This window comes from Cinclus cinclus, chromosome 8, assembly GCF_963662255.1.
Source record: "Cinclus cinclus chromosome 8, bCinCin1.1, whole genome shotgun sequence".
NCBI lineage: Eukaryota > Metazoa > Chordata > Aves > Passeriformes > Cinclidae > Cinclus > Cinclus cinclus.
The window spans coordinates 23,870,679-23,884,580 of record NC_085053.1 but is presented as its reverse complement, the minus strand read 5'-3'; the positions used below and the strand labels follow the sequence as shown (position 1 = coordinate 23,884,580).

At 40.8% G+C, this 13,902-nt stretch overlaps 1 protein-coding gene across 1 annotated transcript in view; it reads left to right on the top strand.

The window, feature by feature from the left end:
* The window catches only part of AGBL4 (AGBL carboxypeptidase 4), an 848,931-nt gene that overhangs the window by 439,686 nt on the left and 395,343 nt on the right, over window positions 1-13,902 (top strand). Inside the window, exon 6 of the mRNA XM_062497943.1 lies at window positions 9,322-9,361. Within this exon, the coding sequence (XP_062353927.1) occupies window positions 9,322-9,361 (40 nt within the window). The remainder of the gene's footprint in view (window positions 1-9,321; window positions 9,362-13,902) is intronic.

The following is a 13,902-nucleotide window of genomic DNA, read 5'->3' as shown; positions in this document are numbered from 1 at the left end:
CTAGGTCCTCATGCTCAAAGTAGTCCCCAGTTTGCCAGTCACCAGATTTTTCACAAATGTGCTCTGGGTTTTTTAAGCACCGTTAGATACACATCAGGTAGCAGGTCCCAGGGAATTGCTTCTAGAACAACTGTAAAAGAGAGATAATTTGAAGCAGTTAGCAATGAGGCTAATGAAATGAGGGTTTCAGACCTCTTATCTCCGTTCAGCTGACAGGACAAATGTTGTCCCCTATTTTATTAGTCAGAATAAACTGACATGGACTGAGGAGAGGAGCAAACTTGTAATGTCTCATTTTCTTAGATGAGATGGATGGTCACCATTCAAAGCTGCTCTCAGGCAATCTAACTCAGCTGGGTGATTCTGATGAACCAAACTTTAATTTTCTCCTTTAACATAACATAACATAACATAACATAACATAACATAACATAACATAACATAACATAACATACATAACATAACATGTTATTTACAAGATACATAACTCTCTTCAACTGCTGTGAATAAAAATTCGTCTGGAATGCTTTTCACAGTTTAAAGCACCCGGGTGAAGGATTTGGGTTTAAAATGCCAAATTTAAGAACTAAGATAAAACTGTCCCAGTTGAGATGTATAGAGTGAAGTGCTGCTTTGGTTCTGTAGCCTCTATTTGAGTTTTTTATTAACAATTCTATAGACACCACCCATTGATTAAACATGAATTACACCAGGTAGTGTACAAAGGCAGAGTGACCCTGGGAGTGGCTGTAGGGAGTCCCAGAGCTGCCCTGGTAGTCCTTAGGAATTCTGATAGCAGTTGAAGCCTGAATGTACCTTGTTCTACAAGTTGGTGGCTCGAGATACTCAGCTGCAGGAATTAGTAATGATTTTAGCACATTTCATAGGAAAGTACAATGACATTACTTGAGAAACAAATGAGAAAGTGATGGGTCTGTTTGGAAAGTCAGATTGTTCTTTTTACCTTCAGAAGAGCCCACGCTCATTTGCACCATTTGACTTCTCCAGACAGTGCTGTCATGGGCTGTAATTAAATAGGCAGGTTTTGGGAGAATAAAGATTGGGATGCTCTGATTCATTTGTTGAAGTGAATATGACAAGCAGTGGTCTGGTTTGGAAAAAAAAAAAAAAATTTGAGCAATAGAAAAACAAAATCACTGCCATGGATTGTGAAAAGAAACAGACTCAAACTGAAATTAGATGAAAAGCTTGAAATTAGATGAGACTAAAATAGTTGGACGTATAAATTTATATATTTGTCCATACATAATAGATTCTAATTTGGCTTTTTGCTGCAATTTTTATCATGTTGCCTTGAGTTATATACAGTAATTAAGAGACATTACACAATATGTGGGGGATGGGGAGGGGTTTTCAACAATCCTCCTGGCTTAAATGTGAAAACTCAGCTATTCCCTCTTCCCTCCTGCCTGTCCCTATTGCAGAAAAATCTTTTGGCTGTAGTGGTGGCTGAGCAGAGCTGGGAGGGCTGGAGTCAGTCACTCTTCCAGTGAAAAATACTCATGTTTCAGAAATTTTCCCATCTTTGGAATCCTAGGTGGTGTTTTTTTCCCACTTCTCCTAGAATTCCCTTTTTTTCCACACCAGTAATGTCTTTGAACCGTCAGTCTTCTCCCTGCCAGTGTCCTGGATATTCTGGCATGAAGACAGCTTATTAAACTTAGTATTAGTTGACATAGAGACAATAGAAAACTGCTAATAAACTACTAGCTGGTAGCTAAGATGCTTAGGTCAGACATGAATTTTAGAACTTAAATCCCAATTTGAATAAACATTTATTTAGGTATAGACAGCAAAAGAATGTTTGGGAGAAGTGATCTGTGGGTTCAGAGCTCATTTTCAAGGTCCAGATGGGCCAGAGCAGGGACATGAACCCCTGGATTTGTGTCTCCCTTATGATGTCATTGCAGGCTCCTAAAATTGCATGTTTAGTTTAAAAATTGCCTATGTTTGGGGTTAATCTGTCCTATCTGTTATCTATACCAGCCCATAAACAATGGCTTTTCAGTCAATATCCCATTACTGGTATAGGTAGATATGCTTTGTTTCTAATTAAACATTCATTGAACACTGGTTCTTCTCTCCCCCCACCCCCCAACAAATGGTGAACTTTCAAAGTTCATAATTGCTTTCCCAAATGCTGCCCCTTTCCTTGCTGAAACTTAATGTAAGACAAGAATCACATCTATGAAATGACAAAGCAGTACCTAAAGGGATCTGTGTCATGCATAGATTTTGGTTTTTAATGGCACTGTGTGGGGTCTGTACAGTTTTCCTGCCCTTGTTTACTCTATTTTTCAAAATAAATAAATCTTACATAGAAGAGTTTATTAGCTCCTGCTGCTTACTATGTACTTTAAAGCATAATCTGTTGTTTGTGGCATTACAATAATCTCTATAGGCATTAAGTAATTGATGTCACAAGCACAGGATTATAACCACAGCTCTGCAATTTACATAGTAATACAAGAAACTATGAAAAACCTGCATGGTTTCACCTAAACAAACCCCTTCGAGTTCTGAGTTAAATTGTGGAATGAGTAGATTCTAAACCCTTGGTATGTAAGTACATTTAAAACATGCACAAGCAACCTTTTTTTTTTTTTTTTTTTTTTTTTTTAGTACAGCTAAGAAAAGGCTTGATCCCAGTCTGGATGGGGATTGGGAGACCATGGAGAAATGGGCTTCTTCCTTCATTTCTTCTAGACCCAGAGCTTTTGGGAAGGAGCAGAACAAAGCTATTGGCTATATCATCCTTTCCTTTCCCTCAGTCAGAAAAGGCTTTTTGCTGTCATAACTTTTATTGTCAATGTTAAGGACCAGTTCAATCCAAAGCAGCTCCTTCCTCCTGTCAGTGGTCTCACAGTGCAGCCCCTGAGGGAGCTCAGCCTCCCATGGCTTGGACAATGATCTACAGCTTTTGGTAGGAACCTGCTCACCAAGGGGCTGCAACCTTCTACTACTGCCATAGGTTATACTGACTGTGTGCTAAAAAAATGGCTTTCCTACCTTTTCTTACCCTTTGTTGTATTAATGTTTGTTCTATACAGCTTTGGAGCACAACAGGGCTGTAAGAGCATTGTGTGTCGATCTTCTGTTCCTCAGATAAATGGTTCAAGGGGGAAGAAGGAGAAGTCTCAGCTACTTGTTTGGCAGTGCTTTGGGAAAGTAGGAAGGTACCAAGTGTCAGATATTAAGTAGGAGAGTATCTGCACTGGAAGAATGAGTAAAGTAGCTTAAAGGTTTGGCACTGTCTGCCATTGTTTGGACTTGGTTTTGTTTCTAAACCAGAATTGAGTTGCCACATATTGCAGCGATCAAATATCTGCAGAGGTCACTGTCAAAATAGTTTAAAATGCTCATTATAGTTCTTAGCATGAGCAATAACATATCCCGAACCACTTTACAAATGTTCTTCCACACCTATATTATCAATAATTGATTCCACAGGGTAGGCTACAGCAGATGCAATTTGCTAAAATCCCAGTCAGGTGTCAACAAGCTGACTGGTTCATTTTATCATTATACCAGGAAACTTTAGCAGCTAATCATAAAGGAAGTACAAAATGTGAGATCTTGTTTGATTATGTGAACAAAAGCCTGTGATTTCAGGATGGAAAGAAAAGATTATTGCTCAGCATCATGGGGGGGGGGGGGGGAAGGCAACTTTAAATCATTGAATTATCCATTTTTACAGGATTTGAATTAGTAGGTTTTTCGTATCATTACTTAAATCAAGAGTTTCTCTGAGCAGTTACTCTTGCACTCTGAAGGGAAGGAGGTACAAGTAGTGAAACTTGCATTTGAGAAAGATATGAATGCTCACTTTTTCCCCAACACCTTCCTTCATCGAAGCCATCCTTAGAAAATTTATTCAGGCGTTGATCAGACCTGAATAACTCCTGACATGTCCAACAACGGGTGGCAAGAAGGAAGGATGGGTTACAGCCTTTAACCTCCCCCTCCTGCATGCTCTCCCTCCAATGCAAACCATGGTGGTGCTGTGGGCAGTCACATTGTGCCACCCAACCGTGCCAAGTTGCACACTTGATCCTTTTCTGAATTCCTGGGTTCTTTCAGATCATAATGGGAAAGGACAGATTCCCAAAGCACTGACATTACAGAGCGTGGCAATCATAAAGGCCTCAGAAATGTGAAATGTGCCCTTCAGTGCATCCTCAGCTTTATTTGTGATAAGATACACTGGTTTCAATTACTCTTGTGTCAACACAATTTACAGAAAAGAAACACTGGTTTTGAAGTCAAAAAGAAAAGGTGCTATTAGTGACAACTTGTGGCAAAGTTTCCAGGAAAAAAAAAATAATACACTTCATTTCAATCTTAAACTCCCTGCATGGTAAATTGAAGGTGGTGAGGGACAGACACATATTCAAAACACACTCAAAAGGAAGAAATCAATAGCAGAGACCAGGCTGGGTAAAATACATTTTGGAAGACAAAGTGCTTGTGAGGTTCCAGAGAGTCAATTCCAGCTTCCTGTGAGCTGTTAGTGAGTGGGCAGGTTTTGGGTTCACTGCAGCAAAAACTGCCCACAGAGCAAAGGCAGTGAAAGGCACAAACCCCACAGCAGCTCTCTAGAGCTGAAGCTGATCTCAGCTCTGGGCTTGGGAATTTTACATGGAGACTCAGAGCAAGGCAGGAATAGGTGGCCTTGCTGTTCAGAAACACCTCTGCTGGTTCCTGGGATGTGGATGGCTGGGAAGCTGAAGGAGCTTTCAGCATCATATGTGGAATAGATCCCTGAGTAGCTGCTGCCAGCTCCATCTGCACTTACCTGCACTGCTGGGTGCTGGGGCCTTGGAGATGATGTGCTGGGACAGAAGGCAGGGATAAGGATATTTTTTGGATCATGGCTGGAGGAGTAGTAGGAAGATGACTTTATAATTGCTTTTTTATCATCTTTCTGACTATATTGACTTAATACTTGACACAGCTTTGGCTGGCAAGTAAGGCCCAGATACATTCAGAATTAGATATGACGAGGCTCATTCTTACATGAGAAGAAAATCATCGGTTGCTACAGAAACAGCTCCATATCAGTCTCGTGGGGCATCTTTGCATCTGGCTTTTTTTCCCTTCTCTTTTGCTAATCTGTAGATAAGAGTCAAAGCAAGTGCAGCACATCCCACATCTATATAAAAGGTTGGAGCAACTCTGCAGAGAGCAAAGTGTGAAAGAACATCTCATAGATAAGCTAAACTTAAATGAATGAGTTAATTTACACTCCCCCTGCAATTTTTTCCCCCAGTTTTGCAACTCTTGCTAAGTTAATTGAGGTGAAAATTAAATGACACCAGTCAGCAAATATTTTAAAGACCTCCAAAACCATGGAAGAGAAAGGAGGTACTTAGAAAAGGAGTTACTAAGAAACAGGAAAATAATCCAAGGGGTGAGTTAGAATCTGTGTTGAGAAAACTCCATCTTGCAATGGAATAGTAATCCAGACTCGCTTTCAGGCAAGTTGTTTAACTTGATAAATTCAGGAATTAATTAAAAGTAAGTGTATATTATGGGTGAACAGGGACCATTCTGCGCACTGCAGACCAGCTCACCAGTGACATTCAACTGGTTTCCTAAAATGTAATGAATTCTTGATGCTTAGTGGATTAATATTTATTGAGTGAATCAATGCTTAATTTATTAAAAAATTGCCTTGCTTGTATTTTAATATGATTTATTACTCATCAGTGCTTATTGCATTAATTAAAGATTGTGTTAATTTTGTGGAAGTGAGCACGATCTGCTGTAGGTTTGCTCCGAGCCCTGGTGCACTGTAGGGACTGTGCCTCTGGGTAGTGCCAGCGATGGAAACTGCTCCAGGTGGGCAGCAGAATGCATCACCAGTGGCTTCTTCCTGCCCTTGGGATCTCAAACAGCCAGCAGAGTGGAAAAGAGGATGCTGCCCCTTCAGGGCAGGACAAGATTACAGCAGTAGCCATATTGTGATGGTGCAGGGAATATTTCTGTTTGCCTCTTAAAAATTATGGCTGATGCTGTGGGGATCATCTGTGTGTGTCTCGTGAAATGCTCTTTTGTCATCGTGGGTGAAATCCAGCCTTAGAGACGTGGGAAGCTGTCACCACTTTCCCGACAAGGGACGACACTCATTGCATTTCAGTGCCCAGATTGTAAGAAATTCTTGGGACAGTAGGATGCCTGAAGATTGGGATGGTCCCAAGCATCTCAGCAGGGGCAGGTGTTTGAGAAATGGAAAATTCCTAAAGGCAGAACAAAAAAAGCCAGACATCTTGTGAGCTGAGTCTTTCAAGAAATCTGTCAAAACAGGGAGAGGGTGATCATGCTGGAGGGGGGCCACAGCTGCAATTTGCATCTTTCAGCACTGAGGAAAGAAGCATCAAATATATAAAGCCCCACAGCCACGATTCTTCTGATGAAATTATTTTATTAATGGGTGTGACATTTGTAATGTCTCTCTCTTTAAATTCAAATACTGCTGTTTTTATAGCTACTCATAAGTGAGTCTGTCTGGGTTTTTTTTTTTTTTAATCCATCTAGTTACTAGGCTGCTTGCATCCAGCTGAGCCCTGGAAACGGCAGAGCTAGCCCTGAGATCTGAGAGCAGGCAGGAATTTCCGGAAAGTGATTGTGTCCATAATTAGGGCATTTTTGCATGTTTAAATGCACGATTATAGAATGCACTTTGCTGTTTGCTCTCTCCAGGGCTGGGGTGAGTGTATACAAACTTCTCTTGATGAACCAAGTCAGAGAAACCTCTTCAAGGTCCAGTGAAGGTCAGAGCTGATAATTTTTTCCTCCCTCTGTCACCAGGCAGGCAGGAACCACCAAGCTCCAGTCTGGAGCACTCGGGTGGGGCCAGTGCCAAGAAGCTGGTGGCATTTCAAATCCCTTGCAGCAGTCAGGTGTTAGATGCAAAAGATCAATGCTGCTCCACTTGAAGCCAGAGAAATAACTTCAGCTTAAAGTTCAACATATACACAAAGATTTCCTGGATCTGGAGTTAATTTGTTTTTTCCAAGGTCAGCTTGAAGGCAGTATTTAAAGTGGAAAAATGTTACAAACGGAACATTTGATTTGTAATAATTTAATTTTGTTTCCCATTTGTTTGACCTGTCCTATATGCTTTTGTTTTCCTGATGTGTCAAGCTGAGCTATTTTTGGTTTTTTATTTAAAGTTTATTTTTACCTCATTTAACAGACTCAAGACAGGACTGGAGGCCAGTTGGGCTGCATGTTTTTCTCTCTGTTCCATATCTTTACATTTTCCAACTTTCTTTGATGCAGGATATTTATATTCCAGCTTTTTTCCTAGTAGAGAGGCTTTCAAGGAGTATAGGCTTCAGATATATATTTTCTGCTTTAGCTGTTCGTTAGATATTCAACATTTGGAGTTCCAGTTGTGCTGAGAAATGTAAGCAAAGCTTTTGGCCCAGGGGGGGCTAAGCTCTGGCATTTCACAGCTTTGTACATATGAATCAGGATTAAGGTGCAGGACCTATATAAAATTTATCTCATTAGGAGAAGTTTTGTCTCACGACTCCCACTGGGAAGGTGGGTCCTGTGCTCACACACAGGATTTCTTACTCCGCTTTGTTGCTCCCAGGAAAGGAGGGGGGTGAGCAGGTGACACAAGGCAGCAGCAGGGTATTCTGCTCCCTTTTACCCTGGCACACCTGGAAAAAGGTTTGGCATACACTGTCCCCAGTATTTTAAACTAAAGCAAATGTGCTCTAGCATACTGCTAAGGTCATGCTCAGAATGACTTCGCAGAGTTAAGAGAACAAGGAGAACCTCTGGAAAAAGACAGATAGGAATTTTCTCTCAAATATATTTTGTGTTGTGCCAGAGGTAAGGAACTGAAGGCCAGGAAGGTTTCAGAAAATGTGTTTTTTCCAGCCTGACACCCCACTTGCCTTCCCAGCAGGCTAGATTTGCTGTTGTGCCCAAATGGCTCAAGTGTATTCAGTGGATGGCCAGCTGGGTCTATGCACTTCAGCCAGTGAAGCTTTACCACAGAGAAATGATGGGTTTGGAAAGGAGTTTCATCAGTCATGATTTCCAAGGAAGAGCACTCAGGGTAAGGAATACCAAGTCAATGTTTCCTCCTCAAGGACTTTCAGCTGTCACATAGGGAATACAGTGAGTGCAGTGATGAGAATTAGATTGGAAGATCAATAGGGCTGACAATAAATGAAAGTAACACAGACATTATTGAGCAAATTAGGAGAGAGAAATTAAACTGGACAGTATAATCTTCAATACCTGCTAGACACACTGATGTTGGGCAAAGTTAGGAAGAAGACAGTAAGTTGGAAAGTGCTATGATGAAAGGGGCAGTAACAGTCTGTCCACGAGATGAGGAAAGCCCTGCTTTTGATGGAAAACTCTCAGCCCACAGAAAAGTGAAAAAAAGATGATAATGGTCCAGGAGCACCTGGAATTAAGCGGCAAGCTATAGAAAGACTGTGGTGGGGAGATCACCTGAGACTGGGAACATGGAGAAGGCAACAGGGCTCGCTACATGTTATGGGAAAAGGGAACTGCAGATGCACCCCATCAACACAAAGGCTTTGGTGGGATGGCTTGTTCCAGGCCAAAAAATGTCCAGACTTTCTCCTAGTATGGGTTTGTTTACCCTGTGAAGGTTTGCAGCCATTCCAGAAAGCAGTCCTCTGTGTAAACTTGATTATTTGCCGTAATAAGTCCCTGTATTTTGCTCTCTGTATACACATATCCAGTGCTGATCAAATCTGGCAAGCTTTTTGGGTGAGGGATATCCAGTGGCAATGAGATCCATGGGCTGACGGCACTCAACATGAAAAGAAGCTTTTGTTTTATCAGCCCTCAGTTTGTCTAGATTCTTTTACAAGTCTTTGAAAGGTTCACCCCAAGGCAATATAATTGTGTTTGATCACATACAGGCATTGAGTCTGTGATTGATATGAATAAAGAACTTAGAGGTGTTTGTCCTGGTTCCATGTCTTCTTCCCTGTGGAATCAGAAATCACTTTTATAAATATATTGGTCCATCTGTGCTTCCAGCTATCCATTTCAAGTATATGTTCCAATAAAGAAATAGTAACACTTTATAAGTGAAAATAAAAACACATTAAAAGGACTGATGAAGGGGTTTTTTCTCCCTCATATAGTACATGTAGATCCCTTCCAAAAGAGTTACTGTGAGCCATGTAACTTGTAATTAATCTTGCTGTAAATGTCAGAACACTTACTTTGCAGGTCTAAGCTGACCCACTAAAATTAGTCCCCTTTTAACAATTCCTTTTATAATTTGTTTTTCAGCAGAAACGGCGGCTTGACCTCCTGACAATAACCAGCCCCGGTAAGTGAGCTCTGCCGCGCCACTCTCTTCTCTTTCTTTAAAGAGATGGTTGTCTAAATGTGTTTTTTCCCATGTCTCTGACATGCAAAATGAAAAACACTGTTCCCCAGAAAATCTTTCAGCTAATAACAAGTGACAGCTATATTGTGCTTGGCAAAGCCCCGGGCAGCTATCCGTTCACAGAGCTGCCTCTTCAGACCTTTACTCTATGAATTGGAGTGCTGATATTTCTTTAAGCCTCATGGGTTTACAGTTAGTGGTATATCTGCAGGACAGATGCCCTCAAATTCACAAAGCGTGGTCAAGTATCACAGAAATGCAAGCTTGACTTTCCTTGGTGGCAAACAGGAGCAGTTTGGGGAGACGGTCGCACTTTACGTGTCTGGAAGGAGACACAAGGTTCAGGCTCAGGGCTGAGAACCCCAAAGCGGGTCAGAAATTATTTAGGTGGAATTGAAATCCTGTAAACTATGTGCTTTATGATGTCTTTTATCATTTGCCTGTTGAGGAGATAAATCAAAATTTGTTCTTATTGGGGAAGTATGGGACTCTGGCAAGAGTGAGTTTTGAAGGTCATAGCACCGTGGTGGGAATGCAGGTTGGTTCAGTTGTGCTACTCTGTGATCTCAGCCCTTAAGGCTGGGTGGCTTTTAATTTATTCCTATTTGCCTGGCTGACTTTCTTTCCATTATCTGCTACAGAAATTTGCTGCCCAACAGCTTCAGATGAAGCCCTGCTGAAATAGTGACACATTTTGGTTAACGTTGTTCATTTTTCAGATATGTGTACGAATTAAGCTTTCAGGTGGGCTTTAACTGGGACTAATGAATTCTGGCCTTAACTGGTAATAATGTGTTTGCAGAGTGAACAGGTGTTATGGGAAGTGAACAAAATGTGACACACATTTGCTTGGATAACAATTTTGCATCAATAATTGTTCTGACACTCTAAATGTAGATATAATCTGTGACATGGTTTCTCCTTCACTAACCTTGTTAAAATAATAAGTATTAAAATAAGGAGGAGGAACACTTTGTTGGGACAGATGTTTGAGGCTATTGGCAATTGCATCACATTTTTGCATGTTCACTTTTCACGCAGTTTGCAATTATGTTAATGTATGCTCAGGGCACTTGCTGATAAAAGCAACAATACAGTGTGATACAGCTATTGTCACTATTCTAACTGTAACTTCAAGGACAAACATGGCACATTTTTCATTTTCCATATCTTCAGCATTCCACGTTTCTAGAGGAAAAAGCAAAAAAAAAAATATCTCTGAAGGTCTTAATCATAGCACACACTCAGATCTTGGATAAGGGCACCAAAGTCCACAGGCACTTTTTCAATAAGAGAAAAAGAGGGTTGGGGACCAGAATGACTTAATATGAGATTTTTCTGTGAAACAAACTTATGATACATTTCTCATAATTTCTGATACTGTAAAAGCGTCATTTGGATTGAGTTTGTGCATAGGTGTATTCAGTAAGTAGCTGTAATTTCAGATCTCTTTTTAATAAAGTGATCTACTAAATGAACACAGCAATTAGTTAGGAGGATCTTCAATAACTGTGTAGGTAGGCATGCTGCACTAAAAGAGGAGGGGAAGCTTTCTATAATGCATACCTTTTCTGAAATGCAAGTTTTACCCTTTGATATTTTACCAGAAATCTACCATAACTGGATACTTGGGGGAAAAATAATACTTGTTCCTGATTACGTAATAAAGTGTCTGTAGTTTTACCTTCAGCAGAGGCATTTTCAAAAGAAGCTTGGTGCTGGATCAGGCCAAACTTACCAAAAAAGCCTAAAGCTGAGATTTTTCAAAGGGGTTGAAAAAGTTAGGCACTCAATTCCTAGTAGGATTGGAAAATGTCAGTCTGTGGATTAAAGGGTCTGGTTTCAGCCCTACAAATACAAAAATAAAATAAAATAAATCATAGCCTTGGGGCTTTTATCTGTCTTTGGAGACTGCTACTTTAAAATATTTAATTCTTTGAGTCCTAGCTCTAAGATCTGACATTGAGGGTCTGCTTTTACAAAGTCGTGATATCAGTTATGATGGCTGAGATCAGCCATAATCACTGTCAACCCTTAATTTACTGATTCAAATGAGGGGCTGAGCTGTTTAGTTGCACCTGACAATCCTCTGGGACTTGTTTCTGTTCTCCACCTTGCCGCAGGCAGGCAGCCTTTGCTTTTGGCAGAGGTCACACAGCTTTAGTTAGAGCTGTGAAAGTCCTCTGCATCCCACAAGGGGGGTCGGCCACCAAAACCCTATTGCTTAATTGTAAGAATAGACAAAGGGCTTCAAAAGAAAAGGTGACCTCTGAGATTTGCACCCCTGTCACAATGAATATCATCTCTCTTTCTTGTTTGTGTGTGAAGATCTTGAACCAGTTTTTCCACCTTTAATCAAGAATGGATGGTGATCCCTTGGAGATAGTACAACAGCTCTTCGTGTGCCACTAAAACAATTTCTAAAAACTGGTCAGCCAATTAATGAGATTAATTTCAAGGTAAAATAATGCCATTAATGTAAGTTAAATGTTGTTGAGACTCAGGCACCAAAACATTTAAAGAGCGTTTGTGGAATCACAAAAACCTTAACATTGTCTCATGGCAGTCACCCTGCTCCCCGTGGCCATGGCTGTTGCATGATTCCCCAGGAATCACTGAAGGGTCAGAATTTGTGCTGGTTTCCTATTCCCTGACCCTCACCCCTGCCCGTGATGTGCTGAACGCACACCGAGGGTGACCCAGCACTGTCTCTTGCCCTGCTCCACATGGCTTCCAACCCCCAAGCAATGTGTGCTTGGCTTCCTGAAATCTGGCTGAACAGGTTCTGGGCTTAAAAGCACATCTGTACACAAAACTGAAGAGGTATAGACCATTAATCTATACCCTGGACTGAGAGAAGTCTGAGCAAAAGTAAAAAAAAAGCAGGAAGAAACACAGAGGGCTGGAGCTGCAGCTCCAACTGCACGGTTTGTATGCAACATGCAGGGCTCACCCCTTCCAGCACCCTAATAAAGCAGGCATGGAGAGCTCCACACTGCGCCCCAAACTGGAGGAAGTCTTTGCTTTGCTGTGGATCTCCAGAAACAGCCAGACACAAATGATGCATAAGCTGGGAACAAACCAGACTCCCTCGTGCTCAAATGTATTCCTTTGAAGTAACTGACACCCCTGTAAAATGTGGAAGGGAGTTCACTGCTCTGCCTTGCTGCTGAGTAGCTGGAGGAATGTTAAGTTAAATTTATCAGTGCTCTCGCCACACTCCTTTCTTCTTGCCCCTTGACATGTGAGGTACAATTAGAGTGCAGCTGTACAGTTCAGGGTGCCCGAGTCAGAGCTGATGTGCGCAGTGGGGTGGGGGAAGGATGTTAAAAATTCATTAGGAGCTGGCAGGGACTTGCTGGCAGGGAGTGGGACATAATGAGATTTAAGTTTTGGTAATTTAAATTTTCTTTAAACTCAGCTTTACCTCTGAATTGGATCCAAAACATTTCCTTAATGCTATTCCAGTTGTCTTTGAGGTTTAGGACCAAAGCTTGAGGTAGTTAATTTGGCCTTGTTGCACAAAGGAGATGAGGATCTGCCCTTCATTTCTCTGTGATCATGTTCTAGTAGCACTTTGAACACGCACATGCAATCACAACACATTTTGTGGTAACCACTCAATAGCTGCAAATAAGATACCCCTGTTTCCATAGCTTTTCCATGGAGACACAGCTTTTTGCATCTCCTGTGTTTATGATAATAATACAGCTTTCCAATTTCTCTTCTCAGTAAGGTAAGTTCCTCTCCCACTGAAGTATTTTTTAATTATTGATACCATAAATGGAAGTGTGTTGGAAACTATTGGCTTTGAAAATAGCTAACATGTGATATTATCCAAGAACCATCAGGAAAATTCTTTTGAAATTCTCTTTGATTCAGCCATCCTCAGGGCTTTATCCTTCTCTACCAGTCTCTCTACTGCCAATTTAAAATAACATTCTCTTGAAATCAGTGCAATGTCAGGAGAAATTCATCAGCACCGTAGGTGCATGTTTCCCAGATGTATATAAACCTACTACATTTGGCAGCAGTAAATTGATTGCATTTAAAAAACCTGGGGTAGTTGAATATTCCATAGTGTCCATCTTGGCTACAGCACAGAATATAAAGTATTTTTTTAAAGTTTCTTTCAACTGTGTTTTAGATGAAAAAAATGCAAGTGCTGACTCCATAATTCCTGGCTTTTGACTTACTTAGATTTTCCTAATGTGTAAACTACATCACAGCGTTACAGGCAGGGACACAGTAAAATAATCCTAATCTCCACTGAGATTTGATCAGAAATATTAATGGTTTGTACGTGCTTCCTTCCTACTGTTCAAGCTCTTACACTTTCAAACAGGGAAAAAAGCTTGATTTTAAAAGTATTTATCAGTCTGATCTATGTGGTGAAATATTGTCTCCCCTTTAATATCATCAGTGCTGCATGCTCTAAAAATGTCTCCATTTCATTAATTTGTGATATACTGCTACCCTGA